General features: G+C 46.3%; 2 protein-coding genes across 2 annotated transcripts in view; one reads left to right on the top strand and one right to left on the bottom strand.

The window, feature by feature from the left end:
• Positions 1–683, bottom strand: part of LOC109300322 (factor VIII intron 22 protein-like) — a 12,292-nt gene extending 11,609 nt beyond the window's left edge. Inside the window, exon 1 of the mRNA XM_019521004.1 lies at positions 625–683. Within this exon, the coding sequence (XP_019376549.1) occupies positions 625–683 (59 nt within the window). The remainder of the gene's footprint in view (positions 1–624) is intronic.
• Positions 684–4,386: 3,703 nt separating this feature from the next.
• On the top strand, positions 4,387–8,902 carry TMEM35A (transmembrane protein 35A). The gene is made up of 2 exons (XM_019521219.1): positions 4,387–4,631; positions 7,603–8,902. Exons 1-2 carry the CDS (start codon positions 4,512–4,514, stop codon positions 7,987–7,989), a joined length of 507 nt encoding a protein of 168 aa, XP_019376764.1. The 5' UTR covers positions 4,387–4,511; the 3' UTR covers positions 7,990–8,902.
• The last annotated feature ends 975 nt before the right edge of the window (positions 8,903–9,877 follow it).

Below are 9,877 nucleotides of genomic sequence, written 5' to 3'. Positions count from 1 at the left end.
CAGCAGGCTCTGCTGGGGCAGCAAGAGGTGTGTATCTGTTGCTAAGCTCCAGCAGGGCAGGGGCCTTGGTGCGGCGGGCCTTAGGGCCCTTGACCACCTTGGTCCATGCCCCTGACTGGACAGAGTGGGAGGTCCCAGAGTCCTCCCTTGTCGTGGAGGAGGACCATGGTCTACCCTCTGGCTCCCAGGGGAGAGACTCCTACTGCCAGGCCTATCTCCTGCTCGCAGTCCCTGATGGCGTGCAGTCTCTGGACTGTGGCCTGGAGCTCCTCCAGCTGGCGCGCCAGAGACCCCAAAAGGGAGCAGACCCCACACAGGGGGGTGACCATGCTCCCAGCCGCCAGAGCCTGAAAAAGGGACAGGCAGCCCGTGCAGCCAAGAGCCAGGGGCTCCGTCTGCGTGGAGCCCGGGACCATGGACTCCATCTGCGTGGCCGTCTCTAAGGTGCCAGAGGGGGGTGCCACAGAGCCTAAGGGGACCCGCGGGCTGCGGCATGTGCCCATTGGTGTCATTCCTCTGGTAGGCTGGCTACGGCTGGAACTGTCTACCCTGGGGGGGTTTGCAGGCAGGGTCTCGGGCCCTCCCGCACTCCCTCCTGGGCGAACTCTGCGCTAACTCACGCACCAGCAGACAACTTTCTGGAGTTGTTTCTCTTGGTAATTGTGTGGTGTTTCTTTTGCCATCTCAGATTACAGTGTAGTGAGGGCCATTCAAAACTGTGAGGCCATCCAGACACTGATCTATTTCTCCTGCAAGCCAGATGGAGAAGCCATGAGGAACTTCCTTGAGTAAGGAGGAGCCTTTTCCATTTGTGTCTGTTGTATGAGTAACAAATGTCATGCCCAGAGGGAAAAGGCACAACAAAGGGATGAAACTACCTGGGGAAGTTTTCATTCTGACTGAGTGTTTGGAGCAATTTATGTAGGAGTTGAGCCATCTCTCCCAGCCTGTGGCCAGAAGTGGTTACGCTTCTGTGCCTGCTTTTGTTTTTATTGAGAAGGTGTTCACCAGTAAAAAGCTACACATTAATTTTATGTAGTTGGTGAGAACACAGGCTCAAAATGTAGTTGTCCTAGACAAGTGAAATATATGAACACATTCAGAAAAAGATGGATAAATAATGCAGAACACATGATGACACTGGAAAAAAGTATGCCTTCATCTGGTTTACTGTGAGCAACTGATTCACTGTAAGAAGCTTGCCTATGTCCCTACTCAGCAAAGTGAAATCAAGGGCGCAGGTTACTCATGTGCTTAGATGTTTTTCTGGGTCAGAACTATATAGCAGATAATGAAAAGGACAACACAGAACAATGAAGATAAGATGGTTAAATAACACAAAATCTAGGATTACTTTCTAATAGCATAAAGCCTCTTTTAGCTTTGGTAGTTTGTGAGAAACAAGATCCTAAGTCTGTCACTGATCCTTCAGATTAGCCAGGTATATGTTTGTAACTGGCTCCAGATTAAATGTAGAAAATTCTAGATACCGTGTCACCCACTGCTTAGTCTCTGAATGGTGGATCTTTGCCAAATACTGCAAATAGGTGTCTGTTTAATACACCCTCTGATTGTTTGTATGCTGCCAATGAGGGTGAGAGAGATTCAGATGCTACTAAAAGAAGTGGCTCTGTGATTCAGGACTAATGGGGAAACTGATGCCTTTTGAGTTCTTTTCCTGCAGGTTTTGCTGTCCACTGAATGCTGAAAAGAAGTTGGTAGGAAAGCCATATGCCCCTTTGTTGGCTGTACCAGTTGACATGTTTTCTCACATCACAGACTGTGAACTGGTACTGCTCCTCTCCCACTGATCTACGCTCACACGAGTCAGGACTTGGAACTTTAATAGTGTAGGAAAATGTAAGAAAAAAAAGTCCAGAAAGCTGGAATGAGGTGGCTGTGACTTAAGTTAATCTCTGGAAAAAATGTTAAAATTATTGAATTAAAATTTAATCTCTTTTGGACAGTATTTCTGTTCAGCATGCCACACTGTGGTGTTCCTTGTACATCCCATGAGGTGGCAAACTAGAAGACAATGAGATTGACAATGAGATTTTTTGTATGAACTGACCCTCTGTAGCCATTTCCTCTTCTCCATGACAGGCAGTGAAAGTGGTCTACAAGCCTCTTCACGCTAATCTTCTGGATTTTCATGTGCAGGATTGGATAACATGATAGCTCCAAACACATAATTATAAAGGACTAAAATTAATTGTATTTAGTGCTACTCTTGTGTCATGTCAGTGAAGCAAGTAGATAATTAAAACTTTTAAAAAGTTTATGGGAATGGCTGGGAGAAGAAAACCAGAGGTGCTGTTAATTCTTCTGAAAGTGACCATTCACACAGCCTAACTACAAAATAAGTCATCCAGCATTACCCATTTTTGGAAACAGGACAGCAAACTAGGGGGACCATTATTCTGTCTGGAAATGAATGTTCCTTTGGGCTAAAATGTGAGGAAAACTAAGTTTGGAGTATCTCCCGTATTCCAGGTCTTTTACACACATTTCCTTGCCTGTTCATTGCTGATCACTGAAATTTGAAGTACCTTTCAGGCGGTTAGTGACAAGTGGCCAGTTCCTTACTGCACTCAATATAAAGCGATTAACGATATCCATTGAGAAATCTGGTCTGTTTTGTGCCTGTACTGCGGTGCCGGTTGTTCAGTAATTCATCAAAGAATGTGTCCAGTTTTTCAAAGCAGGATGCTATCACAGACTAAATAGGTGTCTGTCAGCTGAAAACTCCATTTTGTTTTGTGAAGCTTACTTTGCCTCAGTCTTCCTTTTATATTTTGGAATATTATTTTGTTATTTTGAGAACTTATAGAGTTGAGCATCCATTTTTGTAGCAGGGGAGCTTAATGCCTTATGGAAGGAGTAGCTAAGAAGCAATAGCAGAGCTGTCAACTTTGAATGGTTCTTCACTTTAGGAAGATGGATTTTCTTCAGTATGACTGTCCACACAGAATCTGACAGGAAAGAGCAACTACTGAAACATCAGAAAAGGTGGGGGCAGGCTTTTATAAGAAAAATGCTTTGTAAGAGAAATGCTAGCAAGGGGCTAGAACACAATGCCATACATGAAAGCAGAAAGGGCTACCTAGCCGGAGGATACTGACCAAACCAGGATTTGTGAGAAAGCAGGGAATTGCATTTAGAAATGTGTTGCTTTTCATAGTAGTGTTGTTTAACAGTACAGTGTCAGCAGCTAAGAAATTTATTTGCTGAACCTATGTTACCTGCTATCCTGCCAAGTTGTCTCCAAAAGGTTTAACTAGCTTTTTCAGTTATATGAATTCCAGGAAGAAAGTGTCTAAATCATGAGCTGAAGGGGGCTGGGATTTGGGGTGGCCAGGCAGCATGGTCTTGCTGCCTCAGAGGTGTCAGATGTAGTGTCTTGTCCCCAGAGTGGCCTGAGCAACCTGGAGCTAGAAATAGTGACCACTCAGTACCTGGATGCTCAGATGTTTAAATGTGGTTTAAGAGTTAGGTCTGTCTCCAGCAGACTGGTTCCAGCCCAGTCAAAGAGACGGGACAAGGTTTTAAGAGATACAGTCAGAATCCCTCTTCCACCTGCTACTAAGTCACTGATAAATGATCCTTCTATTAACCACCCTTGTGGAGATTCCTGTGTACAGTTCATGTTAGAAGATTTAGTTCCGCAGATAGTGGGGTTCACATAATGGCTGCTTGGGTTATTGTAAGAGTTGAATGGGTTTCTGCTCAAACAGGCTATATTTTTGTCAAAAGAAAATGTGGCCTGTATGAGAACAGATGATGACTATAAATTAACAGGTAAAAGGGATTTAGAAAGACTCCGCATTAATATACTGAGCTCTTGTATTAAACATCTAAGCAAGGAGTTATGTGTCTGGTCCATGGTTAGTGGGTGTGACTAAGTGACCTGGCAAAAATTAGATACCACTGGAAGTACTGACTCAAATAGCAAGGCCTTGCCTTGTATCTTTCGGGGGAAATAAATCAAGCCATGTTGTTTTCTGCGCTTAATTACTGTACACAAACTTAAAAAGCAGTGGTGCTGACTTATGTGACTCAGGGTTAAAGATTATAAAGCGTCTTGCCTAATAGCCAGGGTCTGTTCTAGCATCCTTTGCCAAAATGGCCTTGTTTTTACTGGTATGCACTGGGCTACAAGTTTTGCTGCCTCCTTCCACCCTTCAGCTGGCTTTGTGTCAGGTTTCCATGTACAGTTTGAAAAGCCCCTTGGGATATCTGGGACTGTAAAGTGCTGTAGAAATAAATATGCATTATTATATGGCAGGTGGCAGCACAACACGTCTAGCGAGCAAGCTTCAATATTGGGCATTAGGACCCAGGGGTTGCTGAGTGGAAGAGGCCAAATCTCTCTCTCTCTCTCTCTCTCTCTCTCTCTCTCTGTCATTCTCCCTGCTGCTGCAGCCTTTCTCCTCATCTCCTTCAATGGTGACTGACCACCTCCTGTGCGGACAGAGCGCCGCAGAGAGAAGGCCTCATTACCGAGTGAATCGATGGCATCTCCCAGGACTATAACCATTGTCTCTCTCTCTGTGGCCCTGGGGCTCTTTTTTGTCTTCATGGGAACCATCAAATTGACCCCAAGGCTCAGTAAAGATGCCTACAACGAGATGGTGAGTACAGCAGCTGCAGCAATGAAGGGACACAGGCTCTCAGTGGGCTGCATTTCTCTTCCCAACCTTGCAGCAGGAGCAGCCATGCAGGGAAGCATCTGCAGGCAGCAGCTGCTCTGGAGGGCGGGAGAAGGGAGGGGAGAGGGCAGCATGAAGCTAGCGCCTGGTGCTCCTTATTTGGTGGGCACAAAGAAACAGGCAAATCTCAGCTGCTGAGGTAAAATCCTGCCAGTCCATGGTCCGGATTCTATTAGAGCTCATTTTTAGAGCAGCCTGTGGTAAATAACAAGGGAGACAGTGGAGGAAGGACAGTGCAACGGGGATGGGAGAGCGGACGCCCCTCTGCAAAGGGGAGATGCTGCTCTCTGAACTGCGGGAGCTTAAAGGACTGACTGCCTGGCCTGGTACGGGGAGAAGTATTTCTGCTCCCCTGAATGGGCTTGGGCTGGGGGAGGAATCTGACTACTTGGAAAACTAGATAGTGAGCCCTTAAAGGATCTGTACCTCAAGAAGGGGATAATGATATGGGATGTGCCTGCCATCCTGGGCTGCCCAAGGATTAATGAGCGACTGTAAAGCGCTTGGACCTTTGTAGGACAAGTTCTTGTTATTCCTGTTATCTTAGGGAGTGAGGCTGGCTGTCTTTGCGTGGCATGGGGAAGGGTCTGGAAGAGGAAAGCAGAGATAAAGCACTTTACCATCTGTCTTGTCAGTGAGTTCCCTTCCCTCTTCTGCCCAGGGCCAAAGCTGCTGCAGAATTCACCTGCCAGGAGCTACAGGCAGTCAATGTAATTGTCCCCCATGTTTAACTTCATCTATCATGTCTCTATGTTCCATTCACTCTCTCTCGGTTGAAATGGCTAGAAGGGATTGCTAGGATTCTTACGATTCCTGAGAAACAATGGTGGAAGCTTCTAGCACATTCCATGCTCTCCCTTCTGTACACCTGCCCAGTGCCTTCCCCTAGCTCTCACATAACATTTGCATCCCCATGGCCTTGCCTGTACCCACACAACAATCGTCTTGAGAGAAAGGGTATGAAAAGATGGCTTGGTGACAGGAAGCAGAACACATCCAGGTGCCAGGGTTCTCAAGCTGGGATGATGTCCTTAAGTAACATTCAGGGGAAAAAAAGAGAGTTTAAACTCTAGCTGCAAAATCCTTGATTGTTATAAAAATACTTTGTTCTACTTCAGTGCCTTCCCTGCATTACAATAATTTAATTAGGTGCCAAAATATCCCTGGGTAGGAATTATCCTCATTTTACAAGAGAGGAAACAGGCTCTTAAGCACTAGACACCAAAAAGCTTGTAAGTAACATACTGTGGTAAATAATGTGCCAGTGGTTCACTAAGCCTTAATAGTTATCACCATGATGTACACTATGATGTTCTCTAGCTGTTTGGAGACAACATAGATCCTGATGCTTGATGAATATAGACCCCTGTTCCCTAATCCTAACTAATGGAGAATCAATGTTAGCTATTTACAATGCTGAAATAGGCACTTCTCATTTCATCCAGTAAAGAATATGAACACTAATGTATTGTGGCATTCAAAATAGGAAGTGAGTAGAGCATACTACTAATACGTTTCATTTTCAACCAATTTTTATTTCAACCAATTTCATTTTCAGCCAATATTTTAATGCTGCTTTGGGAGGAGGCTTCATTACCAAAGCTTTCATTTGAAACCTACATTAAACATCCTTACAATGTTGATTCAGAGCAGAAATACTAATATCTGTAAAGAACAGAAAGAATAAAAAAGAGTGGCATTTTTCTAGCTTTCAGGAAAATGTGAAACCTATCACCACTGCTCTTAGAAGGAAATAGCAAACTTTGCAAAGGAGAAAGTTACTGCCTCCTTAACTGGATTTAATTGTCGTGTTTCTCAAATACCATTGAGAACATGTATATTAACAAATTGGTTGAGTCACTGATTTGTACTGGCCATTTTGGTGAGCTCATATTAGATCTGAATGAACTGGCTTATCTCATCTGAGGCTGCCATTTTCTTACCCCTCAGAAAGTGGAAGACAGTATGAGTCCAGTGTGGCAGGAGTATATGTGGTTGCTATTCTTGTGAAACTGAAAGTAGTTTTAGGTGTGATTAGTAATGCATGGGTCTCATTGAACCTCAAAAAATGATTGAAATATACTCAAGAAGGAAATATCCCCAGTGTATCCAGGCTGGAATGGTCATGCTTGATTGCTTGTAGAGAGGAAGGGTAAATGGTTCTTAAGTGCTTCTTTCCAAGAATGTTGATTCTGGCAACTCTATTGTTTTTAAGTCCAGCATAAGCCACAGAACAAGGATAAAAAAATACCATTTTTTTGGAGAAAATGAATCATAAAGGAGGGTATGGCTGGAAAGATTTTGCTCTGGCAAGTCTACCTTAACTATACTAAGTGTGCACTGTGTATGAAACTAAAATCCTGGGAGTTTCTGGGTTTGAGAATCATGAGGCATCTTTGACTTTGCCCCTTAGCTCCCCAGGGACAAGGATGCATTATTTAGGAGCTGCTCTTTAATTATAAAGGGCATGTCAAGTTTGAAGATATATTTTTCTAACAACCCAGCTCTGGCAATATTAGCAGTAGCATCTTCAGAGCTCAGTAATTCCTTTCCTTAGAATATGTGCCAAGTGTATTCTCTCAGCCAGCTCTGACCTTGATGAACAGTTGTTGCCTTTTGTTCCTTTTTCAAAGATTTGTTTCCCAGCTAGGAAAAAGGAGACTATGAAAAGGGATCTGGAGAACTGGAGTGAATAGGAACATCATTCCAACAGGTCCCCTCCTGATGATGTTAAACATCTACCACATATATCATTCCAGGTCATACACAGTTAGTGTATCAGTCTTAGTAAGATCCTTTGTGATCGTATGGGATGAAATGTCAGGTGTATTTTACCCTCCTACCTTTTACTGTCCCACGTAAGCCATGCTATACTATTACTGTTTGATTCTAGAAACGAGCCTACAAAAGCTACGTCCGGGCTCTCCCCATGCTAAAGAAGATGGGAATCAGCTCTATCCTTCTCCGCAAGAGTATTGGTGCCCTGGAAGTGGCATGCGGCATTGTCATGACACTGGTGCCTGGTCGGCCCAAGGATGTGGCCAACTTCCTCCTGCTGCTGCTTGTCCTGGCTGTGCTCTTTTTCCACCAGTTAGTAGGTGACCCACTCAAACGCTATGCCCATGCACTAGTCTTTGGGATCCTGCTGACTTGCCGCCTACTGATAGCCCGCCAGCCTGAAGAGCAGCCACCTGAGAAGAGGATCCTGTCAGTGAATGGTGATGAGCAGCCTGTTGTCCATGAGGCAGCTCCTGAGAAAGGCAAAGTGAAGGTGTCCTAGTAGAGTGCATTTGAGGAATATGCATTTGAGGACCCATGAGGCAGCTCTCCCCAAAAACACCCAGAAAGATTTTAGTTTTTTCCTATTATGTATTTGATTTTATTTGTTGTTTAAAAGATTCCTTTCGGGAATGAGACACCCTACACTGCAGCTATTTCTGGGACCACGGTGTAGACATACCCAGAGACAGTAGGCTAAACACTAGCTTGGAGAACTGCCCTCTCCTTTATTCCCAAATACACACCGTTTTCTTTTAATTAGTTGAGGGGAAAAATGTATCATATTAAGTCTGTGTGTTATCTTCAAGGGAGGGACCCCTACTCTGAACTGCCTCTGTGACAGTCTTTCAGCAGACTGGTCTTGGAGGGGAAAAAGCATTTGTCCACATTTTGTACAGGGTCTAAAACTGTGTGAATGAACTTGGGAGTAAAACTATTTTTCCCACTTTGCATGGTTGTATGCCTTCCCCCTCTCTCAGCAGATAATAAGGATTCCTGTTGAGAAGGCATGGGTTAGCATTGTTCAAAGAATTGTTTGTGCCCAGTAATAAACCCTGGTGTTCCCAAGATGTGCCTGTTGCCCTCAAGCTGTGGTAACCTCCTCCTTCAAAAAATAAAATCCCCTTTCTTCCAACTAGTTAGAGAGATTTGACAGAATCATCCACTGTTGTAATCACAGGGCCTGAAGCTGTTCATAAACCTTATTCCCCATTCCACCCTGGGCTGCAGTGAGCTAGGGGAGTAGACCTGTCTCAGGAGCCTGATTCTTTGTGTTATACTGAAAACACTATGAATGGCTACACAGGAGAGCATTTTATGTTTTAATTCTGTTGTGTTTTTTGGTGCTTGTCCATGTTTCCCCTTTGGTTTTCTTAATCATTCACGAAATAAACTTTTTGAAATTTGGAGGAAAATGTTGTAGCAGAGGCTAATTCTTCTCTTGACTCAAGGACACATCTGCTCTGCCCAGGACTCTCCCATACAGTTAGGATCGTGGGTAGGGAAGTTCAGTTCTCAAAAATATCAGGTAATGTCTGGTGGCGAATAAACCACCCAGCAGCATCACGGGGCCCAGAGCCACTCGCTGCCAAGCCAAACGAAGCAACAGCAGCGGAGCTTTCGTTGCAAGGTCCCCGCGCGGGCAGTCAGGAAGGCAAAGTTAGCAGCACCTCCACCAAGGGGCAGGCACGGAGCCCGCAACCCCGCGCCAGTTCGCACCCGTCCTCCAGCGGCACGGCTTGGGCCCTCGTCCGAGCCTGGCGGGGTGGAGCATCCCTCCCGCGGCAGGGGCTCTTTGCCCTGCAGACGGGCTCCGGGCAGGACGCCAACCCCGCGCCCCTCGCAGCCGCCCAAAGCGCTGCCCGCTACTTAGGGTGGCCCATGTCTCTTGCCCTGCCCTGAAGTTGCCCACGGCTCTGCCCGAGGCGGGACCCCGGGGCCTACAGGGCGGGACTAGCGCGAGCCACAGCGAAACAGGATCAGCCTCCTAACGACCTCCACCCGCCAGTGGGAGCCCGCGGCCTGAGCCGGATGCACCAACTTCTCTTCCCTCCCCAGCGCCCACACTGACCACCCTCCCCGCAGAACTGAGTATGCGCGGGGCCCAGAACCTGCCCTTAACGGCCCCAATGCACATGCGTAGAAGCGACCCGCGTTCCTCTGACTGTCCTCCCTGGTCTCGGGCAGAGACGGCGCATGCTCACAACCAACCGTGATGCCATAAGCCCTTCGTCACGGTCCCGGCCAATCCCCGAGAGCGGGACGCGCATGCGCGGGGCGTGGCGCGGAGGTTTGAATTGCCGGGCGGTTAGGAGCTGAGAAGTAGCTGGATCGGACTGCCAGTCCCAGCGCTGCGGCTCCGGGCTGGCGGATGAGGGCGACCGCGCTCC

Source organism: Gavialis gangeticus, unplaced genomic scaffold, assembly GCF_001723915.1.
Source record: "Gavialis gangeticus isolate Ggan-Ray unplaced genomic scaffold, GavGan_comp1, whole genome shotgun sequence".
NCBI classification, from domain to species: Eukaryota; Metazoa; Chordata; order Crocodylia; family Gavialidae; genus Gavialis; species Gavialis gangeticus.
This window is presented reverse-complemented; position numbering and strand designations above follow the sequence as displayed.